At 41.8% G+C, this 27,035-nt stretch overlaps 1 protein-coding gene across 1 annotated transcript; it reads right to left on the bottom strand.

Moving 5' to 3' along the window:
• Positions 1 to 54: 54 nt before the first annotated feature.
• Positions 55 to 25,181, bottom strand: LOC146609002 (steryl-sulfatase-like). Its single transcript, XM_085347329.1, has 11 exons — positions 25,126 to 25,181; positions 23,811 to 23,867; positions 19,931 to 20,103; positions 18,059 to 18,180; positions 17,674 to 17,796; positions 9,158 to 9,563; positions 8,943 to 9,079; positions 6,616 to 6,753; positions 4,664 to 4,823; positions 4,318 to 4,439; positions 55 to 523 (listed from the first exon to the last, which is right to left on the bottom strand). Exons 3-11 carry the CDS (start codon positions 20,083 to 20,085, stop codon positions 171 to 173), a joined length of 1,716 nt encoding a protein of 571 aa, XP_085203455.1. The 5' UTR covers positions 20,086 to 20,103; positions 23,811 to 23,867; positions 25,126 to 25,181; the 3' UTR covers positions 55 to 170.
• Positions 25,182 to 27,035: the final 1,854 nt, after the last annotated feature.

Genomic DNA, 27,035 nt, shown 5'->3' with positions numbered 1-27,035 from the left:
AAGCTTGTGTTACTACATCGAGTGACATAAAATCAGTGCAACAGATGACTGCGCCTGGACAAAACAAAGGTTTAATCGTGGATTTGAGAAGTTCATATGAAGTGTCCATATTCAGATTAGTGTGACTCTAAACAGCAGCAAGGATCTTCCAGTGCCGCCTCCACAGAAGCTTACTGGTACAGCTGGCACTGACAGAGCTGCATGACTGTGGAGCAGCAGGGCTGCAGCCAGGGCTTCCACATCAGGTTCGCGTGACTTAACTGGTTCTCCACTGGCTTCAGTGAGCGCCGATGCATCTTCACAGCTTCCTTCATTGTGGCCAGGACAGAGTGAAAGGCAGGCTCAGTGTCTGGGGTCAGCGGTGTGCTCTCTGATGGGTCCTTTGAGAGATCGAAGAGCAGAGGAGGATCGTGGAAGGTAACGTACTCCGGCGTGCAAAAGCAGATATGTGTATGGAAACACCCCGTCTTGTTTTCTGGGTAGAAGTTTGGAGTGAAGTAAAAAGCTTTCCACACCGAGCTACCTGAGAACGATAAATGAAAGCACTCAGTGCCACTTTCCCTCCATGAAGCAGGGTGCTGAAGTGCAGACTTTCAGCCTTAAATGTAAGACTTTTACAAACCACAGGAAGCACAACATTTATACATTTTCAGATGCATTAATTCAACAAACTAACAATTTTATTTTAATGCTTGGATGAAAATCTGTTGTAGAAAATGACCAGCTGGAGTCTAAAACCCATGGACATCAACAAATGCAGCTTTTCTTCCTGAGAGACGCTCCGTCAGGCATTTACTGCATCCACCTTCAGTTTGTGGATCCTTCTGGTTATCAACTGAAAAGCTGCTCTGCAAGATTTCGATCAGGTTTCTGCAGCATTTGTCTGAATCTGAGCAGAGTACAGCCCTGTGCACGTCACAGCTCGCCCTAATAAAGCTAACATTAGCTTCATCGTGTTTGGGCCTCTTATTTAAAATTACAGCAAGAAGCTATAAACTGTTAATTCAATATTCTCTCTGCCTTACTGCTGCTGTCCCAAAGTGTTAAAAATAGCTTTGCAAAGTCATGTTTTCCAGACTCATACATGTTAATGACTTTGGTTCTTATCTGTTCTAGAGTGTATTTTGTGTCATGATGTGTAACTTTTTGAGATCTTTTATCCTCCTTGATTCATCAGGTCACACAGTATCCAGTTAAACTCCGCTTTCCATAAAAATGGATTCATCACAGTCAGTTGCTGATTCGACATGAGGGGGGGATTACTTGAATAGCTATGGCCACGTAGGTTTAGTTTCTTTCTCCTAAATCATCATTTGGAAACTGCATTTTGTATTTACTTTGTCTTTGTCTAATATAAAATTTGTTTGATGATCTGAAACAGGATGTGGCAAATGCACAGCACTGTACATCTGATACATTTGATGAGGGAATAACCTCGCATGGTCATGAAACTGCTTGTCATTGAACTACCTAATTCATTTTAGATCTCTGCATGAAAGTGGCTGTAATTCAGTTAATGCATGTTTGTAAAACCCCTTAAATGAAAGCTGAAATACTTCAGTCACATATGGTTTGAAAACTACAAAAAAATGATGTCTTTGTCCAACAAGTTATGGACCTAACTGTAGATGAGCAGCCTACTGGATCTCTGCAGCAGCCACATGTTATCAAAAGGTTGATGAACAGAATCAACCTTTTGTAAAGTGTGTAATGTATGTTTTGTCAAATAATATCAAAGAGAAACACATTTTCCATTTGCCTTTTTTCATGACCTGATATGGTACATTACAAAATTACACCCTGCACAGGCCGCCACTCGGTCGCAGAGCTAACACTTACAGGCAGACAGCCGTTCACACTCACAATCACACCTATTCACAATTTAGAATAATCAGTTAACCTCACACTCTGCACACAGTGCTAACAACTAGCTGTTCGATATAACCATATATATCGATGACGATATAAAAGCGTCCATCGTTTCATTTTACGCTGTCGTTTGTTTCGTGGTGTCGCAAAATAAACTGTTTACAGCAATATTTTTCATTGTTTTTCATCGTGGCTCCGCTGTCCGCTTGTTTGTTTTCCACATAAACCTTTCACAATAAAGCTCAAGATCCTTTTGAGACTTTTCTAAATAAACTGAATCACGTGAAAGAGCATGCAGAGAGTTTACGGATGAGAAGCAAAAAAAGAGCCGTCAGGTGCTAAAAAATAAAGCTTAGACTCAAAGTTTGAGAGAAAACGGCGCCGTTACAACTTATGTCTAAAAATGTATCGTTTCATGCATCGGTTAAAACACTCGACTCCAGGTACATGACGCGCAGCTGGAAACACTAAACGCAAGAGATTCACAGAATTTACAGAAATGTTACATTTTTGTGATTTATATCGTTGTCAGGACGATAAATGTCTTCTATCTGATATGAGATTTTTGTCATATCGCTAACAACTGCACCACGGTGCTGCCCCTGGATCTAGTTCAGCTAAATGAGCAGTTGCTACAATACACCTGGGATTGTAGTTGTTGAAAGCTCTGGTCAAACATTTCCTGCAGAAGGCTTAAAGAGCCTTCTAGAAGCTCGGACGGCCTCAGCCTGAGCTGAGTGTGAGAAATCTGCAGGAAACGTCTGAAGTTGTTTTCATCCATGCACTTGTATCATTTGGTCCATGTGACGGCTCACATCACCTGCTGGTTTCATGCTTTCACTTTTTAAATTTTAACTCCAAACACGGGTATGGAGCCATGGTATACTTATTATCCATAAACTCTATAATGTGTAGTAATATAGTATATGTTTCAGTGTGATACAGATCAGCAGTGGTCGGGCACTTTGGCCAAACTGCTGTCTTTAAAAGTGACCATAAATAGAAATGCAGCAGCATGCTCAGGTTTTCAAATGAGACCATTGCTGTTAATGAACTCCATTCTGTATTTTATTAACTTGTAAAAACTACATAAGTAACTGTGGAATCTGTGAAAGTTCAGCTGAGAGATCTTTTCAGACTGTCTTGCGGTGTCAGATCTCCCCTGAGACCTTCTCTGATATTCAGGCCAGGGGACTGTTACAAATATTTAAGTCTGCTTTGGATGATTGTTCTCTTGAGGAAGCCAGCCTCTTTTCATCTTTGTATGTTGACTTCAAATAGCACCAGAAATATGGCCTCAAATAGCAGAGTTTGTATCTGTCTGGTACAAAGTGATCTTTGTCCTTTAGTTTGGTATGTTACATTTTAGTAGTTTATTAATCTATTTCAGAAGTGGCCAACCCGCAGCTCCTGAGCCGCATGCAGCTCTTTGCCTGGTTTCATGCAGCTCTTATATTGAAGTTTGTGGTTTTTTTAATCTGCGTGTTTGCTTCGTTTGAGTTTAACACTGTATTTTCATCAAATGCAAATGTGCGTGAGATGGAAATACCGCAAAGTTTCCCAGTAGGTGCGAGTGTCATGATGGGTGTGACCCTGTGTTTTGTGTTTGATTTATACTTGATTATTGCAAACAAAGCTTGGAGTTTCTGTTTCTGTGCCCTCCCCATGCTTCACGTTTGGTTCCACTGCATCATCCACAGGGAGCAACTCGCGTCTAAATCACTGAATTTAGACAACGTCATGAAGCCTGTGATGGAAATCATCAACTGCATCCACACACATGCACTTAACCACATGCAATTCAAGAATCTCATCGCTGAGCTGGACCCGAGGCTTCCAGGTGACCTGCTGCTGCACTGCACTGTGAGGTGGCTGTGATAAACCCAGGCACTCTCTCGCTTCTTTGAGCTTTTGGATGCCATAATAATAATAATAATAATGGATTGCATTTATATAGCGCTTTTCAAGGCACCCAAAGCGCTTTACAATACCACTATTCAGTCACTCTCACATTCTCACACTGGTGGAGGCAGCTACAGTTGTAGCCACAGCTGCCCTGGTGACAGAAGCGAGGCTGCCATATCGCGCCATCGGCCCCTCTGGCCAACACCAGTAGGCGGTAGGGTAAAGTGTCTTGCCCAAGGACACAACGACCAGGACAGAGAGCCCGGGGATCGAACCGGCGACAGATACGCTTCTCAACCCCCTGAGCCACAGTCGCCCATGAAACTGTTAATGGTAGAGAAGGACTATCTCGAGCTCTCGGACCTCAAGTGGATTATGGATCTGGTCTCTCTGGTCGACATGCTGTGTCACTTGGACAGACTGAACCTGACCCTGCAGGTTAGGTTAAAAATGCTGCCTGACCTGGTGCAAAGTGTGTTTGCACTTGTCAACAAACGGTAGAGGTTATCAATACGGCTTCATCTTTCTCTGTTGCACACTTACTGTTTTGGGGATGCCATCTGACAGCGTTCAAGTTGGCATTACAGTAGTGAAAGAGAAATTCATGCTTGGAACGTCCAGCTCTCCCCTGTAGCAAATCCATGAGGTCATGACCATCTATCTCCCTGCAGAAAGAAAGTGAACATGAATTACAATGGTGGGTGCAACTGATCAAAGCCTCTGGATTACCTTAACACCCCACTCTTCATTAGAAAACATGTTTCCTCTGCTCACATCCAGGATTCCCCTCACTGTGAATCGCTCTCACTGCCTCTCCTTTCTTTAAATGTGACCTAGATTTCAGGCTGACATAAGGAAGGAGCACAGTCTCACCGCTGTGCAGCCTCACCTGTCCTCTGGGACTGAAGCTCCACTCAGCTGCACCACAGTAGGAAACAGGTCCATGTGGCTGGTGGGCTCATCTATCTGTCTGCCACCAGGGATTTTCCCAGGCCAACGTAAAATTCCAGGGACCCTGATTCCTCCCTCCCAATTCGTGGACTTCCCTGCTGCTCGGTAAAAGAAAAAAAAGAACAAGAAGTCATGAAAATAATTCTCATCCGGCTACCAATTAAGCCTAAATGATAGCACTGCACCAAATCCCCACTGAGCCGTCTGCACAGGTGGTACTGTCATTGTCTACATTTGCTCTGCCGGTGTGTCTGCGGTGCTCTGCATCACGATTACAAATGAGCTGATCACGTTGAACTTGGAGCTCATAAATCTTAAACAACATTTGAAACACAAGAGAGCATAACGGCACAGAACCACCTATTTTACCAACATGAGCTAGACTTACACTCCAGGCTATTACGTTTTCCTTCATTAAGTTGAAATCCCAGTGGAAATCAATATATTGTGTTTACAGCACATACCAATCGAATGTATTACAGTTGTAGTGGTCTGCGTAACTGCATTCCTGTTGAGCGCTATGCTGGCATAGCTTAATGCAGTACTATACATTAAGCATTGCCTTAGCATGTGCAGTGTGAAAACAGTGCTGGGTTAGTAACTAAAGGCACAACTGGCTTCCTAAGACTCGCCTCCTGCAAAGATGAAAGGGCAGCGAGTGGCTGCCTTATAAAAAGCTGCTCTTTGAATCAAACCTGCTGAGTCCCAACAGAATCCCTGACACGGGTCTGCTCACTGCAAACTAGTGAATGTGAATCAAATGAAGAATAATATTGCTAACATTTTTAGATATGGAGCTTTCGGCACATCCAACAGCAGAGCTTCATTGTCTCATAATTACTTGTGAATTTTCCTGAAGGAAACCGAACGAAGCTCAGAGGCAATGATCTGAGTCCTGCGTGCTTGCAGTTTATTCCAGTGCACTGACTCTAAAAGCAACTCAATTTAAACCACTTAAATATTTCTTTGTTTCTCTGTTTGCTTGCAGGTCATTTTCTAACACAGCCAGTCTTTTAAATGTAAATGCTTATAACTGGTACGTATTGTAATATATTGTAAAGCACCTTTAGCGCTCAGTAAGACTCGAAACATGTCGTACAAATGCTACTCTATTATTGTCAAAGGAGCTTGCACAGACATATTGCTACTCTATTATATTCTGTTTACATAATCTACTTCTTTAGCTGTCACCGGGAAGAAAACGTAATACTGTAGCAGTTAAATGACATAAACACACTCAGCAAAGTTAACTCTTCAACACATTTAGCCATCTGCACCACCCTGGTTGTCAAGTCCAGAAACTCCACATTCACAATGTGGCTGCCCCCTCATTAGATCAGTAACCGGCTTTGATTGATTGATTAATCACCTCACGACCAGCTCCCGATCATCGGTCGTTTGGTTGTAAGAAAATCCAGCACGGCGCATGCCCAGCTTTACATGCCCTCCAGAGAGCCTGTTCTTCAACAGCTTCACTGGCTGCCCGTAGATTATACAGTCACTTGCTAAATATTGCTTCAACCTGGTCCCTCCCTACCTGTGCTCCTTTCTTAGGTCTTTGTTCATCGCTCACCTTGTTGTTCCCTCTGGCCGTCTCACCACAGAGCAGAGCTGATCTGTTCCCCGGCTCTGGAATGAACTTCCTCTTGATATCAGGAATATCTTCCTTATTCCAAACTGGCTTACTCTCTTCAAGCACTGACTCTAATTGTTTTCTATCCTTTCGCTATTTGTTTTTATGCTTTGTAACGTGACCTTTGCTTTTTTCAAAGGCACCCACAAACAAAATGTATTATAATTATTAACTAAATGGTTAAAATCCTGCTGATGTATACAGGCAGAAAGGTCATTACAACCAAGAACAGTTTTCCGTTTTTCTTCTCGGTGTACCTTTATATATTCCGTTCGATCCCCCGTGGACATCGCCTCTGGCAGAGATTTCCTCCAGATGCGCCCCATGATCTGAAGTCAAGTAAACAAGAGTTTTTCCTCTCAAGCTGAGTCTGTCCAGCGTCTCCATGAGCTGACCTGAGAATACACACAGTGCAAACTCCAGTCTGTAATTATTTGGAAACATTTTTCCGTTTGAGTATGAATAACAGAACGAGAAAGAGAAACTGTAAAACAACACGTGTTAAAGCTGCCAGGCAGGAGGAAAAGAGGAAGACCTCAGAGGAGGTTCGTGTTTGTCGTCAATGATGTCATGCAGGACAGTGGGTGTGACAGAGGCAGAGGGACAGAGCGGGATGGATGCAGATGAACTGTGGTGACCCCTAAACGGAGCAGCTTAAAGAAGGAGGAAAAATACATCTTCTATATTAGATTGGTCAAAGTAGGGATCAGTGCTCGCTGGCTGCTCTGCTTTCTTTCTGTGCCTCTCTCCTCTATCTGTGCACGTGTGTTTGTGTCCTCATCTCATCAAGGCCACTCTTCACTGGACCGTTCAACAACACAATGAGTTAAACCTTCTGTGTTTGTGGTGCCTCCGACATCCTCGAACACTAAGTGTTTCTTCTGTACATTTCCCTGGATTCCCCTCCTTGGTGTGTGGTGGGTCGAACCCTGAGGTGGACGGTTTTATGTGGGTTCTCTTCCCCCTGGAGCACTATTCCACTATTTGCATTATGTCTTTATGCAAATATACTTTCACTGTAAACAAACACACTGAACTTTTATCTCCTGAGTCCAGCGTGCCCATCAGCCTTGACACAGCGATTGTATTGATCATGTCCATCATTACTACTGGACATTAAGTTTTTTCAGTCGCCAAAAACATCAAAGAATACTGTGTAAGAGACACTTTAATTCAATTCAACTTTATTTATACATCGCCAAATCAAAACAACTGTCACTTCAAGGGGCTTTATTTTTAGATCCTAATATAGAGAAAAACTGTTGGCTTTGAGAGTGCTGATGGAGAAGTAATGACTTATAATTGTAATGACAGAGAGACCTATTAACACATAGTGACTGAAGAAGAAACTCCCAGTGCATCATGGGAATCCCCGGCAGCCTACACCTATTGCAGCATAACTAAGGGAGGATTCAGGGTCACCTGGTCCAGCCCTAACTATATGCTTTAGCAAAAAGGAAAGTTTGAAGCCTAATCTTGAAAGTAGAGATAGTGTCTGTCTCCTGAATCCAAACTGGAAGCTGGTTCCACAGAAGAGGGGCCTGAAAACTGAAGGCTCTGCCTCCCATTCTACTTTTAAATACTCTAGGAACAACAAGTAGGCCTGCAGAGCGAGAGCGAAGTGCTCTAATAGGGTGATATGGTACTACAAGGTCATTAAGATAAGATGGGGCCTGATTATTTAAGACCTTGTATGTGAGGAGGGAAGGGAAGCAGGAGAAATCTGCTCTCTCTTTTGAGTCCCTGTCAGTACAGTAGTTATCCTGTAATAGTTGTTGATGATGATGCAGTTCTTCACTCCTATTTATACTCCTCTATACACCAATATTGCATTTAATTATTAGTAATCCTTACCCCAATCTAGTCGGCTCAGATGGTTGAGCTTCCTGAGCCTGGCTCTGCTGGAGGTTTTCTTTTAAAAAGGTGTTTTTCTTCCCACTGTCGCCACGTGAGACTCATAGCGATTTCTCTGATTAGGGCTTCTCCCTGACATGCAGTATACTAAGGTCAGGTCATGATAAACACTTGAATTAGGGGCAAACCTATATGGGTACATTTAAAGCTGTTATAACATATTATGAAATGCTTACAGCTGCACTAATTTACAGTCTTAACAGGTTTTATAAAATAATCAGCTCAATCTTTTCTAATATATTTGTGATAAATAATTTGAGCTGATGATTTGACGAGAAATGTATAAACAATATTTCCTATTTTGACTACAAAGCACAGTGAGATCAGTTCTCCATCCACAAGGTTTTAAGTGGATCTCCTCACATCTTCCACCTCGCCTCACTTACTGGTTCTTCTCTCCTCTGCAGCAGCATGTGAAGCTGGGGGGGTTTCACAGAGCCTACCCTCCTAACATGATAAGATCGTGACAAGATGTAATTGCTATGACTACACACTTATCTTCTGTTCCCACTTTAACGAATATTCCTGAAGGCTCTTTCTTTCTTAGTGTCATTTGACTGAACTGGGCAAAGAGGAGAGGTCGGAAGCTTCTGGGCTTTTTTTACTGGATTTGAATGAACTGACAGACATAGAAAAGCAGCTTTTCCTTTAAACAGACAGAATGACCTACCCACACTCCAGTCCACCTCCTGCACAGCGTCCCCGTAGATACCGTGGCGGCTCGTTCCTCTGAAAGCGGCTGAAGCAAAGATGGCTGTGTGGACTTGGAGGAAAGAGAAAAGGAGCAGGAAAGGCCTGTTTGAAGTTCTGCAGAAACAAACAATGAATATGAAACATTGCAACAAGAGTTTTCAGATCCAGGTGAATCAGGAAAGCTTCACGTACCGCTCTATGAAGTCCACTGCCTCGTGGACCATCCTCTGTGTCATGTTTTCAGACTTATATGGCTGCTCCACAATGCTGTGGTCCCTCAGGAGAACACAGTTTAAGTATGGGACAGCCATGCTGAACGCTACTGGCAAACCAGTGACCAAAAGCAACAGAAACATCAAGCTCAGGATCGACCTTCTGCCGATGACCCCTCTGTAGTGCAGCACAACTGCAGTGAGCAAAACGATGCCCATTGTTCTGTATGGCAAATTTTTATGGAAGTGGAAAATGGTGCCATGTCCAGGCTGGCAGTCCTTCAGGTTAGTCAGAGGGATACCGAAGAAATAATTGAAGCCGTGGTTGTTAGGGTGGTGGCAGTGATCGTCACGGCTCTCACAGTTCAGGCCCAGGTGCCATTTTCCTGCAGACAAGAAGAAGAAACAAAAACTCAGAAAGTAGAAACGCGATTAAGCTCGAAGCCACAATAAAAGAGTAAACTGTACACTTCCTATAACAAACAAATCTCACTACGGTTACGGGTATAAATATTGACATCAGTGTGAGCTGCTAATAACGCTCAAAACTGTCTGTGATGAGCACACGAGACACTCGGCCAAAGACCTCTTTATTCAACTTGTCTGACATAACATTTAAAGCTGTACTTAATAGACTGGCGCTTACATAGCACCTTCCTGCTGTCTGCATTCATACACCAGCTTTTTCTGTGCCTAAGCACTTTTACCCGCGTGTTCACACACTCACAGGCACTGGGGTCAACTCAGGGTTCAGCATCTACCTCAGGATACCTCAAGACAGAGCCTAGGGGATCTGGGGCATTCACCACCTCTCTCCTTAACCTGGCTTCAACCAGTCTTTCCCATAGTGTACTTCTGTCATGATCCTGGGTCTGCTGACCCAGCGTTTTGTGTTTAGTTTATGTAGCCTTCAGGTTTCCTAAGTTCATCGTTATCATGCCTAGTTGTTTCCAGTTAATTTTACCCCTCGTGTTCCCACTATGTTAAGTCTCCCCTGCTTTTCATGTATTTCATGTCTGTGGCTTATGTTGTCAGTTCAGGTTGTCATGTCTATATCTCACTGTGTTTCCTGTTTTATTGTGAAGAGGTCTGGTGTGTCTGTGTTCATCATGTTCAGTTACTCTCCCCCTGTGACGTAATTATGTTCATGTGTCAGCTGGGTTCCCATGTGTTGCCACTTCCCTCATTATCCTCCTGTGTCCATTTAGTCTGTGTGTTCTCAGTCATTCTTTGTCAGGTCGTCCGTTGTATTCGTCTGTTGTACTGCTCATCCATGTCTCATCTCCAGGTACCCATGTCACTTCACTATGGTTAAGGTTTTTCATGTTTTGTTATTAGTTCACCCAGTTTAGGTTATTGTTTAGTTTTCACCGATGCCCTATTATTTTGTACCCTCGTTGCTAGCCTCAATAAACGGCTTGTTTTGTTAATCCACACCACGTTTTGGTCTGCGTTTGAGTCCTCCTCTGCAACACATACGGTCTGCCCCAGCCAGACCGTGACAACTTCATGGTATGGCTCATCAGCATTAAAGCTCTGTAGTTACTACATCTGTGCACACAACCCTTGTTCTGCAAAACTCTCCATTTCTCAGGCATCTTCTCACTCTCTGTGACTGTTAAACAGTCAAAGGTCCACTGCCCTGTCTCCTACACATCTCCAACCAACCACCTTTTCACTCTTCATACACCTTCATAGCTGCCCTCACTTCCTCCTTTCTTAACCTCTGCACTTCCGCATTCAGCCATTCCATCCTATTTGCAAAATCCACACTAGGGCTGGGCCATATTATACCGTTCACGGTAATACCGGTATAATGTTAGGCAACGATAGGAAAATGAAATATCGCGATAGAATATGAGTAAAACGTGCATGCGCAGTGCCTTTGTTTTCATACGCACATGGCCGATTGTTGAGTGAAACAGATGAACCAGAATTGGTTTGTAAAAATGGTGCAACTTCCGTGATGTGGAACTGGTTTGGTGTTTGTCCGTCAGATACACAACAAAGCACATTTTTTTGCAGAACATGCAAGCGGCCGTCGTTATTGTCGTATTTGTCGGACTAAGATGCTCTTAAATCTGGGAGTAATCTGGGTCCTAAACTCCGTATACTTCAGGTCAAACGAACACTGCAGCATCACTTAGAGTTAAAAACTGTCTAAATTCTTTCATCTTTAATAAAACGATCAGCGTTGCTGCTTTACCAGGTGTAACTATGAAGTTTAACTCCCAGGCATCCATGAAAACAGAATTTATTACATTTAACGGAGTTAGAAGTTAGCAGGAAGCTAGCGGAAGTTAGCTCGCTAGTTTCGCTAGTTACCTAAGCATGATATAGCATGTTCTGACTGAGAGATTTCTGAAAAAATTCAAACGTACAGCTCTGCTATCACTTCCAACATAAATGAAGACAGGAAACTAAACAGCAGTGACGTTTGTAGGGTTACTGAAGTTGGGCTACCTGGTATACAATGATGTGCTACGTGATCGCTAGCAACACAGCTATGTTAGCATAACATAAACAGTGAAGCTGGAGGACGAACACTAACACTTTTCCACTTATAAAAGTTAACGTGAAGGTTCCTCATGGTTAGAAACAAATGCAATCGCATGGCAGGATGCTGTAAACGGACCAAACTTCAGTCAGGAGAACAACTGAGATAATCCATCCACAATACGAGGTTAGTCATTAATATACTGCAGCAACATGGGAATAGAGCCGCTGCCAGAGAATTCAACATTAATGAATCAATGGTACAGAAGTGGAGGAAACAAGAAGAATGAGTTTAATAAAGTTTGATTTATCTGACTGCTTTGTTTCGCTTAATGTGCCTTATAATCCCGTGCACCTTATGGTCCGACAAATGCGTACTGCACACTGCAGTTTAATGTTGCAAAGCACCTCTTTTTAACTTCAGTGGATATTATACATGGTTATGCTCAGGATATGTCAGCCCATTTCTACTGGAAATGCCTTTTGGTTAAACCTTCAGCAAGGAATTTGCATTTGCACTGTTACATTTTTATAAAGCTTTAATGTACATAAAAACCAGCTTCTTGTTTAAGTGAAAATAAATGGAAGGTTGTCTTTTTGCGCTAGTAATGTTGTGGAGTTGTATTTTGTCTCGCATCAATTATATCGTCGGTTATATCGTTATCGCAAATTTTCAAATATATATCGTGATAAATATTTTTGGCCATATCACCCTGCTCTAATCCACACCATCGGTCCATTTCTCTCCTTCAATTCAATTCACTTTTATTTATATAGCACAAAATCACAACAGTTGCTTCAAGGTGCTTTATATTGTAAGGTAAAGGCAAGGCAAGGCAAGGCAAGTTTATTTGTATAGCACAATTCAACAACAAGGTGATTCAAAGTGCTTTACAGAGACATTAGAAACAAGAACAAATAAAAAGCATGATTTAAAATTGAATAAAACAAGCAAATAAACTAACTAACTAATTAACAAACAAACAAACAACAGTATATAAAATCAAAACAGATAAAATCAGAACAGTAGATAAAATCAGTAGTTAAATGTAAGTTTTGAAATTTAAGCTTAAAGTGTGGATTTGGTGCTTTATTCAAATGCAGCTGAGAACAGGTGAGTCTTCAACCTGGATTTAAATAAACTGAGTGTTTCAGCTGATCTGAGGCTTTCTGGGAGTTTGTTCCAGATATAAGGAGCATAAAAGCTGAATGCAGCTTCTCCGTGTCTGGTTCTGACTCTGGGAACTGATAAAAGACCGGATCCAGATGACCTGAGGGATCTGGATGGTTCATACTGGGTCAGGAGGTCATTGATGTATTTTGGTCCTAAACCATTCAGAGCTTTATAGGCCAGTAAAGACCTCAAAAAGAAGACGCCACACATGTCCATTAAATTCTGCTTCAGTTACCATGCTGGCAACATTCAACGTCATCCTTTTGATTTCTAGCTTCAGACTCATGATCTTGTCTGACCCTCTCTTCACCTGCAAAACACTATTCACATAAAAGTAAAGATTACCACGACACTATTTCTTTCACCGTGGCTCAGGGGGTTGGGAAGCGCATCCTTAACCGGAAGGTCGCCGGTTCGATCCCCAGCCTCTCTGTCCTGGTCGTTGTGTCCTTGGGCAACACGCTTCACCTACTGCCTACTGGTGTTGGCCAGAGGGGCCGATGGCGCAATATGGCAGCCTCGCCTCTGTCAGTCTGCCCCAGGGCAGCTGTGGCTACAACTGTAGCTGCCTCCACCAGTGTGTGAATGTGAGAGTGAATGAATAGTGGCATTGTAAAGTGCTTTGGGTGCCTTGAAAAGCACTATATAAATCTGTAATGGAGACCAGGGGTTCCATTACCTGGTTGGTATTGTTAATAATAAATTGTTGGATTGGGAATTTAAAATAGGGTAATAAAGAAAACACATTAGATCTTTTGGAGTCTTTTATTAGGTTATTTGATATACAATTAAATTGACAGCTTGTAACAGAAAAGAGACAGTGGGACTGGCCATCCTACCTGTGTCGGAGAAGAGCCAAAGTTAGAGCTGTTTGCAGTTAATCATTTATCAATAACCTAAACATATGTGAAATGAGAACTTGTAAAGGTACTCACCTGTCCTAGTTGCTTCTTGCAGGATGTGGAGCAAAAGAGTGAAAGCAGCTCAATCACCTGTTTAAGAGCTCTTGGAGCAGACCAGTGTGCCAGGTTAGGGAGTATGGATAAAGAGGGTTTTAATTTAGATAGAAATGGGTGAAGCTTATGTTATTGGTTTGTTTATAGTATGTGTTGGAAATATGTATATGTTTGTGATGTGCTTTAATGTTATTGTATGTTTGTTTGTGTGGAGGGTTATGTGTTCATTTTGATTAGTTAACCCCCATACTTGGGCTATTCCAGATGCTCACCTGAAAAGGTAGAGTATAAAAGGAAGCCATTTTGTTTAGTTGTAGTTAGTGTTTGTGCTGTTATCATGCTCCTTCTTTAATAAAGTGCCAAACCATGGATGTCTTTTACTCCAGTCTCGCGTCATATTATTGGACAGAACCTATGACCGCCGGCCAAAACTGACAAGTGGTGTCAGGAGTGCTGCCTCTAATGAATGAGGTAAATATGATGACGAGAAGTGGAAAGAAGAATGACAGTAATGAAGGGGCAGAGGATGGTGAAGGTGCTACAGCTGATCCAGTGGCTAAAGCAGGAGCTAAACCTGGCGATAGACTGGATGAACTGACAGCTCTGGTGAAATCATTGATGCAGTCTCAAGCAACAAGAGACCAGAGAATGGACAGAGAATCAGCCCGACAAGAACAAAGATGGAAAAGTATGCAACACCAGTTTCAGCAAATGCAAGTTCAAGTAAAAGAATTCACGCAGCAGCAGCAGCAACCCATCACGCAGCAGCAGCAATTGCCAATGCAGTCCACGCAGCAGGTAAAACAGCATTGTCTTGTTCGGGTAGTCAAGGACGAAGAGGAGGGAGAACAGTTTTTTCCCACAGGCAAATCAGGGCCAAGTTTAGTGTCACTGGCCCATCTTAAGCCCTCCCAGCAGGGAGATTTAAGGGCTCTTCTGGATCCACATTTGTTCCAGGAAAAACCTGGTTTTACAAAACTGGTACAACACAAAGTCCACTTGAGGGATAATGCTCCACCCCGTAGAAAATTCTATAGGATTCCTGAACGCCTGGTTTCACAGCTGAAGAAAGAAATTGACCTAATGTTGTCACTTGGGATAATTGAAACATCAGCGAGTGAATGGTGCAGCCCAATTGTTCTGGTCCCGAAAAAGGATGGAACATTGAGGTTTTGCATTGACTTGAGATATCTCAACTCTGTCTCAAAGTTTGACCCCTATCCAATGCCTCGTATTGATGAGCTCTTGGAAAGGGTGGGGAGAAGTAAGTTCATTACCACTCTTGACCTAAGCAAGGGCTACTGGCAGGTGGCCCTAGCTCCAGAGGCAAAGGAACTGACGGCCTTCAAAACCCCGTTTGGGCTGTTTCAGTTCAGGGTGATGCCGTTTGGTCTCCAAGGGGCACCAGCAACGTTTCAGCGGCTGATGGACCAGGTCTTGAGGGATGTGTCAGACTTTGCTGCAGCATACTTAGATGATGTTGTGATATTTAGTCAGACCTGGGAGCAGCATGTGGCTCACCTGCGACGCGTTTTAAAGCTAATCAAATCTGCTGGTCTTACTATCAATCCTCACAAGTGTAAGATCGCACAGAGGCAGGTGGAGTACCTTGGATATGTGGTTGGACATGGACAGGTGAAGCCTCAGGTGGGGAAAATGGAGGCAATCCATGCATATCCAGTTCCTACAACCAAGAAGAAGGTGCGGGCATTTATAGGCTTAGTGGGCTGGTACAGTAAATTCATCCCCCACTTTGCAGAGAGGGCAGCACCTCTCACGGATTTGACAAAAGCGTCGGCGCCGAATAAGGTCAAGTGGACAAAAGACTGTGACAGTGCTTTCATTGACCTTAAGTCAGCCATCACAGGTGATTCTGTTCTACACAGCCCGGATTTCACTCAGCCTTTCACACTGCAGACAGATGCTTCTGGAGTAGGCTTAGGAGCCGTGCTGCTGCAGGAGGTGGAGGGAGTGAGGCGCCCAGTTGTTCTCCTCAGCAGAAAGCTTCAGGACAGAGAGTCTAGATACTCCACCGTGGAAAAGGAGTGTCTTGCTATGAAGTGGGCAGTGGAGTCACTGAGGTACTATCTTCTAGGCAGACATTTCACCCTGGAGACAGACCACCGTGCCCTTCAGTGGCTGCACAAGATGAAGGAGACCAACATGTGTGTTGCGAGATGGTATTTGTCATTGCAACCCTATGATTTCACAGTGCGGTATCGTCCAGGCAAATCTAACTGTGTTGCAGACTGTCTTTCACGTATGTATGAAGATTGAAGTACAGTAGTCTAAGGAGAAGGGGGGAGGAAATGTAATGGAGACCAGGGGTTCCATTACCTGGTTGGTATTGTTAATAATAAATTGTTGGATTGGGAATTTAAAATAGGGTAATAAAGAAAACACATTAGATCTTTTGGAGTCTTTTATTAGGTTATTTGATATACAATTAAATTGACAGCTTGTAACAGAAAAGAGACAGTGGGACTGGCCATCCTACCTGTGTCGGAGAAGAGCCAAAGTTAGAGCTGTTTGCAGTTAATCATTTATCAATAACCTAAACATATGTGAAATGAGAACTTGTAAAGGTACTCACCTGTCCTAGTTGCTTCTTGCAGGATGTGGAGCAAAAGAGTGAAAGCAGCTCAATCACCTGTTTAAGAGCTCTTGGAGCAGACCAGTGTGCCAGGTTAGGGAGTATGGATAAAGAGGGTTTTAATTTAGATAGAAATGGGTGAAGCTTATGTTATTGGTTTGTTTATAGTATGTGTTGGAAATATGTATATGTTTGTGATGTGCTTTAATGTTATTGTATGTTTGTTTGTGTGGAGGGTTATGTGTTCATTTTGATTAGTTAACCCCCATACTTGGGCTATTCCAGATGCTCACCTGAAAAGGTAGAGTATAAAAGGAAGCCATTTTGTTTAGTTGTAGTTAGTGTTTGTGCTGTTATCATGCTCCTTCTTTAATAAAGTGCCAAACCATGGATGTCTTTTACTCCAGTCTCGCGTCATATTATTGGACAGAACCTATGACCGCCGGCCAAAACTGACAAAATCCAATCCATTATTATTATTATATTCCATGTAGAAAGTGTGAATCAAGCTGCCGTGCTCCTGGCTTTGCTTCTCTTCCACTTGGTCTCCTTCCATCAGCACACTGTTGGCCAACAGCACCAAAGGCAGTTATCATTAACCTGGGCCCCCCACAGTGTGGAAATCTTACTCTTAATGATTGACATGTTTGATTTGGCAGAGACTTTACACCAGAGGGAATAAAAAATGCACTGGCTTGTACCTGTAAATGCACTGTGCTGTCACGATCTCAAGCTCTATACACGCAAACAGAATTTAAACTAATAATACACAAAAATCTGATTCACAGGGAAGGATGGAAAAATCAAGTCTCTGTACTAAGACCTGTCTACAAACACAGCAACATAATTGTCATCATTAAGTCATATCAGCAACACAATCTAAACTGCAGATGTTAGAAACCTTGTTCCAAATCACTAAGTCGAAGGTAAGCAGGACTGCACTGCAGTGTGACCAGTGTACCAATGGTTAGACTCCCAATGACACTGGGAGTCTGCCAATGAAATGCCTATCCACGGTATACATTGCTCATTTCTTTCACGCCGTGTCTAAAACAGCTGCACTGGTAAGTTCACAGAGTCACCAGCTTAGACGCTACATCAGACAAATCACACCAAAGTACAGCACTTATAATGTCAGCTTCTAAACATGTTTCTTGGTGACATAATGCTTTTTCAGCGTTTCCACATATTCATATTCATTCCTAACAGATGTGTAAGGGTCTGACAAGCTTTTTGTTGTTTTTGCTAATAAGACACATAAGATTCATGCATCATACCTATGAGAGCAGTCTCGTAGCCTTGTTGTTTGACAACCTTGGCAAACGTAATCTCCTGGCTGGGGAGACCTCCAGATGCTGCATTAAATAAAAAGACACCTGGTCTGATATAACCAGCGATACCTGGAAAGAAAGAAAAACAAAAACAAACGTGTGACTTCAGCATGCATAAAAAAAATGACTCAATTCACAACAATGTGCATAAAGAGTTTTATAGACAGTTTTATTGTAATTGGGCTCAAAGCGATCTTAAATAATTCACTAAATGAATGGCCTCTGTTAAAGGTGTTTAACGCTCCTGTATTCTGGAAACTTCTCCACCAGGCCAACATTGAGCACTGCTCCTGTCGGGGAAGCTTGTTTCTGTCTGCAGCTTTTAACTGGCCTGATCGCACTGGGTATCGTCCGGTGAGAAACGCTGCCCTGCTGGGAGTGCAGAGGCTGGCTGCAGCAATGTGGTGGGTCAGCTTCACCCCTTCCTTTGCCAGCTGGTCAATATTGGGGGTCCTGCAAATCACATCATCAGCAATTACAGAACAGGTTTCTCATCAAAGCAAAATATGTCAGACTTGTCAATGCCTGAAATAAAGTTAAAGCAACTTATCTCCAGCTGTTGCCCAAGAATCTCTTGCTCAGTTCTTAATGCCCAAATTTTCCAATCAATCACAAATCACCACTTTACTGTTATTTTACAAAATCAGTGTCCCTGTTTCATAAAAAAGGTCTTATCAAAGAAAAACTATGACTTAGATAAAAATCAGTAAACAAAACTAACCGGGACACGCCGCTGTGATCATTCTGAATCTACTCAAACACTGGAGATGAACGTAAATATTTGAAAGCACCGACGTCTTTGCAGAATTAAAGCTCTATTAAAATTCCACTCACCTTTACTGTAGCGAGACAGAGAAAGAAATATCAGAAAGAGAACCTCGACAAATAAAACTTACTGCATGGAAACAAGAGCACAGGAATAAAATCTCATTCAACAAATATAAAATGGCATGTATGTATTTTTATTATTGCACTTGGATGCAATAATAACTGCTCAACAGCAGTCATCTATAATAATATTGCCCCTACAAGCCAAAACTCCCCAATGGGCAGCACTCGACAGGAAGAGACCTTGAGTAAAACCAAGCTCGACGAAAGGCTCTTCACACAGAGGCCACAACAGGAAACAGGACAAGAAACAAATGAACAGACAAAGAAATCTTTATTCTCAATTAGTCGGCCCCAATTAAGTCAAAGGAGAATTTTAGAGCAGTACATTGAGACAGAGGTAGTTTGAGATTGATCTGAAAATATCTTTTAAAAAAGTTCCCTTGATTTTTGTACTTAGCTCACATAGGCTTCATATTAGCGGATATTCTTGGGTAGCGTCACTTTAGTATAATAAATGCTAAATGTAGCATTAAATAAAGCAATAAATGCTGAATTTATGTTGTTTGCCCAGCATCCAATACAGTGAAGTAATCCCAAATGATAATATCTCCTGTCATGGTCCTGGGTCTGTGGGTCCAGTGTTTGTGAATATTCTTTGAATTAGTTTGTTTCTGGTTATATTTGCCAGTCTTTTATGAGTCCTCTCTCCTCTACTGGGCTTCCTGTAGTGTATATCCAAAATATCAGAGGAACATGGGCGATCGTGGCTCAAGAGTTGGGCGTTCGCCTTGTAATCGGAAGGTTGCCGGTTCGAGCCCCGGCTTGGACAGTCTCGGTCGTTGTGTCCTTGGGCAAGACACTTCACCCGTTGCCTACTGGTGGTGGTCAGAGGGCCCGGTGGCGCCAGTGTCCGGCAGCCTCGCCTCTGTCGGTGCGCCCCAGGGTGGCTGTGGCTACAATGTAGCTGCCATCACCAGTGTGTGAATGTGTGCGTGAATGGGTGGATGACTGGATATGTAAAGCGCTTTGGGGTCCTTAGGGACTAGAAAAGCGCTATATAAATACAGGCCATTTACCATGTTGTGCTCTTCTACCCTCTCTGCAGCCTGCTGTCCTGTTTATCTACAGATTCAGTAGTCTAACCCCCCCCCCAGACAACTGTGAACAGTTGAACAGTGAACAATCAACAGAGCCACAATCAAAGATATTCACTCCAGTATGGGAACAAAACGGCCTACAATAACAGGAGGTCAAATGAAAGAGTTCTGGGAGTAGCAGCTTCCCCCCATTTCTGCCAATCACGTCTCTAAGAACCAGTAGCCAAATTACACTTAAGCTTCACCAGCGTCAGTGAGAAGCAACATGTTCTTACCTCAGTGAGTTATTGCCATAACAGCCGAGGTCTCCAATTCCCAGGTCATCCACCATTATCAGGACAAAATTAGGCCTGTTGGTCTCCTGCAGAGAAGCACTGTTCACCTCTAAGAGCAGCAGCAACAGAGAGGACAGTGGCCACGTGGACTTCATGCTGTCAGAACAGAAACACTGGAAGAAAAATCAAACCACATGTAATTGTAGTGTAAAGATACACTGACAGGTACCTGTATTACAGCCAGTAGTATTCTGGAGTTTCCCATCAATGACTCTGAAGCGTCCGTCAGTCGCTGTCAGTTACCGATGAATATAATTTAACTGACCATAGTTGACCATAGCTTTGACGCTACAGTAACATTTTCACAAGCATTTCACAAACCGTGGTGAAGTCATTAACCACGGACTGTACTCGTGTCTTCTTCTAGTGCTTTTAATCATGAATAATACAAACTGGTTATGATTCCAGCACACGGTCGAGTGAAAGGTTGACAATGAAGACTGTTACAGGCAGCATTAGCAACACGTTCTCACTCCCAAAGCGGAACATTTTACGCTAGGTGACACATCGTCAACATATTACGTTTTCACCTACCCACCACGTTCCTAAATGACGACCTCGGAAAAATGAGGAAATATGAGAACAGTCTGGACTCAATCTACACATGTTCGCTCTTTTTCTTCAAATCGCTTACAAACACACTATTTAACATCATTAAAGTCCTGGTTAAGGTCGGGGATAAGGTCATGTTTAGGGCTGGAATACAGGGCCCTAAACACGCGGGAGCGTCATTGCACTGGATTTCATAACCCTCTGTGTACCATAAGAAGGACCGAAGGTCTCCTTTCACGTTCCTCAGGAACGCCGCGGGATGTGACAAAACGTCGGCATGTTACGCCTCGGGAGTGAGAACGGGCTGGCAAGAAAGCTGAGAAAAAGCTACTAACTCCTTTTACTGCTTTACATTATATTTTTATTACTTTTTTACATTTACACGCTTAGTTCCTTAATTTTAGAAACACGGGAAACTTGAACTGTCTGGATCAGTGCTTAGAAACCATGGTGGAAATGGTGTCCTCACACTTAAAGCAGCCACAGCCTAATCTTAAACAGGTAGGTTAGTAGGTTAGTAGAGTCCATGTGAGTAAACTGGTGGCACAGCTGTGGATGCATATAAGGCAAAACACAGAGCCTGTTTCTGTGACATGGGAACATCAAGAGATGTCAACAAAACACCAGGAACAGAACTGTGGAGCTCCATAAGTGTGGCTCAAGTTTGAATACAATTGCAATTAAGAAATACAGATAGAAAGTTAACAAATATGTTTTTATATTTATCAATCTAAAAAAAATAAACATTTAGTCTGATTTGATGTTACAATTAAAAAAGTGTTTTTATCTGAAGAGTAAATATCTGGTTTCAACTGTATATTTGATGATTGTCAGCACAAAGAGAGAGAGAGGAGCAGAGAGGGAGATGGAGAATGAGGACAGAACAGATGAACAAGAGCAGGTGAGACACACATGTTAGTCAAATGGTTGTTTACCAGAAGTATCACCGTATCACAGGTCCTCATGTATCTCGTGTTTCTTTTTAGGTTTGTTATTTTTCAAATTCTACATTTACTAAGTTTTGCAGGCTTGTTTGCACAACGAGGATAAATAATTATATAAACTTTTCTCAATCTAAATAGTGGACTTTGGTACAATTAAAAAAAATAAGTGTAGTGCAGGTCTATGATGATTTTTAGTGCTATCATCTAGTTCTGATTCTGGTTCTGTCTTGGTTAAGTCCTCAGTAGTCCTGATTTTGAACTGTTGTAGTCCTGTTTTAATTCTGGATCAGTTCTGGGTCTGGTTGAATTGGGGTTTAGTCCTCGTGTCTTGATACAGCCCGACTTTGTTCTGCCTCGCTGCTTAATTAAAAAACTAGTTTAAGGTGTCCTGCATATGTGATATATATTTTTCCTATATGAAGCCATTCTGTTTTGAACAAAACTCAAAACAGAGCCAATTAATCTTTCAGTCATTTGTACCCCCCCCCCCAAAAAAAAAAAAAAAAAAATTGCATACTACCCTTTAGGGCTAAGCCCCGGGTGTTTCAAATGTCTGGCTCCGCCTCTGCCTAACACTGAAGGTAGAAAGTATGAAATCACTTTTGATTATTGACAAAACTGAAAACAGCATTACTAACAATTACTAATGACATTCTTATGCACTTGGGAAATATTTGATTTCATTCCCACTTGACCTGCAGCAGGTGACACCATTGATCATGCCATTCTGATTGATGAACTGTGTTGGTATCTGTGACACAGCTCTCATATTTGTAATAATACGAATTCTGAAATGTACGTATAAATTTAAATGAAGTCCCTCAGGGCTCCATCCTTGGACCAATTCTATTTTCATTACATATCCTATCCTACTAAACAGCTTCAAAAGCATCTTCTGTCATTGCAGATGATGCACAGCTGTAAGACAAACAACCTCAACAGCTACCTCAGGCAATCTTTCACTGCCATTAACTAACTGGATGTCTCAAACTGACACTGTTTGGGTCTGGCAGCTTCTCTGAGGAGAGCCCTTACATCAGCCCTCCATCAGCAATATCAAATCATCTGATAAAAACCTTGGTATTACTTTTGACAAGCATTTGAATCTCACATATCAAAGCTTTTCCCAATTGTATGTATTTAATCTGAAACGTTGCAAAAATGAAACATTTAATGGTTTCCAGTCATTTGGATCTCTTAGTTCCACTAAACTTTAATTTGTCCTGGTCTTGATTAACTCTAAACACTGGCAGCTTATAACTGCAGCTTATTTCAAAAATCAGTCGATTCGGCCGAATGAATCAGTGGTTTGTTTAACAGAACTGTTTAAAACTCATTTTTGTATGTTCATTTGTTCTTAATCTTCCACCTGTTATTTTGATTATAATTCACATGTAATGTGGATGTGGAAGTGTATATGCAGGAAGGAGTGTAACTGTCATGATCCTGGGTCGTTGACCCAGCGTTTTGTGTTTCTTTTTGGGTTCATCTTGTGTTTGGTATTAATTCTTTGGGTTGGTTGTCGTGTCTATTATCCCTACCTGTGTCTCCCCTCTGTGCTCCGTTCAGGTCCCTGCGTTTTGTTGTAAAACAGTCTGTGTGTTTCCGGTTTTACTTTGTATGTCTGCTTCTCATCATGTCCATTAGTGTCAGCTGTGTCCACTCCTGCATGTCATCTCCTCATTACCTAGTGTGTATTTATAGTGTGTGTTGGCTTCTGTTCATCGTCGGATCGTCTGTGTTTCTCGGTGTAACAACGGCTCTCTGCATTACCCGCTCCCCGGTTCATGCTCAGGTTTGTCATTTAGTTTTCCCAGTCTAGGTTTTCAGTCATTCGTCTTTTCTCACTGCCTGTTCAAGTCGCTCCACTTCTGTAAATAAAACATCACTCTCATCACCAGTCAACTGCCTGCATTTTGGGTCCTTTTCCTCCTACACCACACGGCTCACCCCGCCAGCCGTGACAGTAACGCCACGAGTCCCAATGATCCACTTTGATTAGAAATGTTCCTAAATGAGAGTGATGACCAGAGGTAGTGTAGTCGCCATAATAAGAGATGCTCCAATTCCCCAAATACTGAGGAAAGGAGCTTTGGTGCTTCCTATATCAGCTCTGTTGGAGCAGCATACACTGGGCCATCTTTTCTTAATAGAGAGGAGAAAATGCTGTCCCATGATTCACTGGGACAGACCCTCCGGTCATTCATGAAAACAACAACATAATAAGCAAAGTTGTGCAGATCATGTAAATGTTCATTATAAATGCATATTTGCATTCAGTTCAATTAGTGAGAATTGTGTGATTATCATAAATTAATTTTTACCTCAGGTCTCGTGGGGTAAGTGATGGATGGAGGGAATTTTACTGCGTCACAGAAATCCTAAACAAGGAGGAAGGAAGACATTCCACTAGATCAAAGCAGTTAAATAAGTAATCAGGACATTTACATATAATATTTAAATATTAACAAAAATTCCCACCCGTGGGATTAATAAAGGTATCTTATCTTAAAATAACATGCATTTGATTTTATAGGCTAAAGGGCAGGATCTACTGTGCTATAATTTATATATTATGATGCAGTCAGTTTGCAGCAATAACTCGCATTCTGCCAAGAGCAGCAAAAACTAGTGGCTCAAAAAACTGCAGCCCTGAGCAGGGAGAGTCTCGTCCCATCCAAAATCAGTGTAAGCTCAGGCTTCACGCACGTTTGCCTCTTAAAACAGTGAGGCAGTTCAAAGGAGCCTGAAGGGAAATCAATGTGGTTTTGAAGGAAATCTCTGACCACTGTTTATTATTACAAACTGCAATGTGTGTGAAAGCAGACCTAACATCATTTGCCATCAGATGACGAGACGTTCCAGTTACTTAGTAGCACATTATCACATGGAGATTAATCGAACGCACTAACACGGATTCATTCATAGGACATTTCACTTGTATTCGTTACAGATTCTTCAGCCAGACGTGGCTTGCTGTGTGCGCTCTTCACACCTCACTTCCTCACCCTGCGCACAGAGTGATTGAGGACAGAGAGTTTTGGCACTGCGCTCACAGCTTAAGTGCCAATTATGCAATCGTTTTAAAAACATCTGCCACTCCTTAAAAATCTCGAAATCTTTATTCTAAAAATGATCAATATTGTTTTTTCTTATCCAAGTAACCTGCAAAGATCAACAGGGTAAGAACACGTTGGTGAAGCATTTCTACAATTTCGTTGGCACATGTTCATTGACAACAAAGGTCTATTCTATTCTATTCTATTCTATTCTATTCCATGTGCATGTTGTCACCCATCTTCTCCATACTGTAGTTTCCACACGGCGAGCACGCAACATCACGCATCACGTCAGGTTGTTGTTGTCAGAGGACCGTCCTTTCCTCAGTCAGTGTTCAGGACTGTGTGTCTGCATGCGGGAACATTTATCTTTAATGTGTGGCTTTATCCAAACTGCTATAAATGTATTGTTGTTATTTATTGTTGTTGTTGTTGTTGTTACTGGTCTCCATCCTCTAACAGAGGAGTTTTAGTAGCAAATAACTTTTGCCTTTGAGTTTTACTTCTAACCTGCAGATAAATGAACAGAGTTCGAGTATCCGCACATTTGCTCCTGCAGACAGACGGAAGTGTTACTCACCTGCTGAATGACAGACGGTGATCCGGAGCGCAGGCTGTACTGTTGCTCTGTGGGACGCTTCTCAAATCTTGCAAAGTTGTTTGAGCTCCTGCTGTGAAGCCAGAATCACGCGAGAAGTGGGGGCTACTCTGTTTTTCTGTTTAGCTTTAGTAAATAGAAGTACTTCCTGTCATGAATTTCAAAACAAAACTCCACAGTCAGACCAAGGAAAACAATGGAGAAAACGTAATTAAAAATTCGCCCATCATATTTGACTAAGCCTGCACCGCCTGTCTTTGATGCTCAGCTCAGGGTTACACTGCTGCTCACAGTACAAACTACTGACAAATATGTGACCGATATGAGTCATGAATCAGGCCACTTTTTAGCCCTTTTTCGATTTAAGTCATTCAAGAACGTGATTATGATCCTGTCTTATTTCACCACCTCGGTGATTATTTATTGTACTTTTCTTTCTTTCAGAAGTGTCACTGACAGCACCAATGTCTCAAACCTACACACATACACAGAGATGGTACAAAGAAAATGAAGTGTTTATGTAGCACCCTTCTACTCTGCTTGAGCATTCAAAGCACTTTATACATCATGCCTCATTCACCCAATAGTGATGGGATTTCCGGCTCTTTTTAGAGAACCGGCTCTTTCAGCTCCCAACCGGATCTTCAGGTTGTTTTGTTGCTTTAATTAATTTATTATTAACAATAATATAAAATTATGCACAAAATGAATTACTAATGTAAAAAAACGTGGTTTTATTTATATGTTTATATATAAATATATACGGTGGCCCCTAGAGACAAAGCACGTACAAACTCCAAAACACATTTCTAGCGTTAACTGAACCTCCAAAGCAGAGCTACTAGATCACTTAAATTACACAATTGAAAGCATGTGTGTATTGTTTGTGTGTTTATACACAAGCACTCATATATATTCAAATAATTTAAAAAAAAGTTCATTTACCTGTTACTACCACACACCACATCCGGTCGTTGGTAGTGATGTTCGATTCGTGAACGAATCGTTCAATACTCGAGAATCACTTTACTGACTCGTGAATCATGATTCACAAGCCCAACTGACTCACTGACTCATCCCTGTTGCTGTTAGCAAACTAATTCCATTATCGTAAGCATAAGCGAATCACTCAGGACTCACTCACCCCCTCCCTCCTGGCTCACAGCTTCTTCTTCTTCTTGGTTGGCAGCCAATGTTAAGGCGCATTACCGCCCCCTGGCTCACAGCGCAGTGGACATTTAGATGAGAAAATATATATTTGACACACTTAAGGAAAATACTAATAAAATACAAATAAACAAAATAAATGTTTATTAAGCAATTTTGATAGGAAATTGCTTAATTTTAGAAATGTTTTTGCTTTTTTTCTCTATAAAATAGTTTTGGTTTTTTTTAATCATTCATCTTAGCAGTGGGATTTACATGAAAAGGGAAACAAATTAAGTTTGAGTGAAAATGTAAAATTTTTGCACTCTCTGGTCAACTGACTCAGTGAATCAAATGACTCAAAAAATCCGATTCACTTTGGTGAGTGACTCATTAACACTCGATTCAGTAAAAAGAATCAAATTTACCATCACTAGTCGTTGGTACTTGCTGGCTTGTGTAGCCACTAGGTAACAAAAGCTCAACACTGCCCCCTAGCATCCTGGAGCACTTCTGTTGTGTTTTGTACGCGTTTTGGAGTTTTTATGTGTTTTGGAGTTTTTACGTGCTTTGTCTCTCTAAATATACTTTTATTTTTTCACTCCACATAAAATGTAATAAATAAATCATATAATACAAAAACCAACTATTCACATTTCAACTTTTAACTAATTAAATTTTCAGCTTTTTCCTTTTAAACAAATTTAAAGTGAAACAACACAAAACACTGCAAGACACAACACAAT

This window comes from Diplotaxodon limnothrissa, linkage group LG23 (assembly GCF_057381915.1).
Source record: "Diplotaxodon limnothrissa isolate DT_005_m linkage group LG23, D_limnothrissa_male_GT1.1, whole genome shotgun sequence".
NCBI classification, from domain to species: Eukaryota; Metazoa; Chordata; class Actinopteri; order Cichliformes; family Cichlidae; genus Diplotaxodon; species Diplotaxodon limnothrissa.
This window is presented reverse-complemented; position numbering and strand designations above follow the sequence as displayed.

Coding starts and splice junctions, on each gene's coding strand:
- LOC146609002 (XM_085347329.1), bottom strand. CDS start 20,085: ATGAAGTCCACGTGGCCACTGTCCTCTCTGTTGCTGCTGCTCTTAGAG. Junction 17,797..18,058: donor ACGATACCCAGTGCGATCAG/GCCAGTTAAAAG, acceptor CTTTCTTTCCAG/GTATCGCTGGTTATATCAGA. Junction 524..4,317: donor CAGATGGCATCCCCAAAACA/GTAAGTGTGCAA, acceptor TATCGTTCTCAG/GTAGCTCGGTGTGGAAAGCT.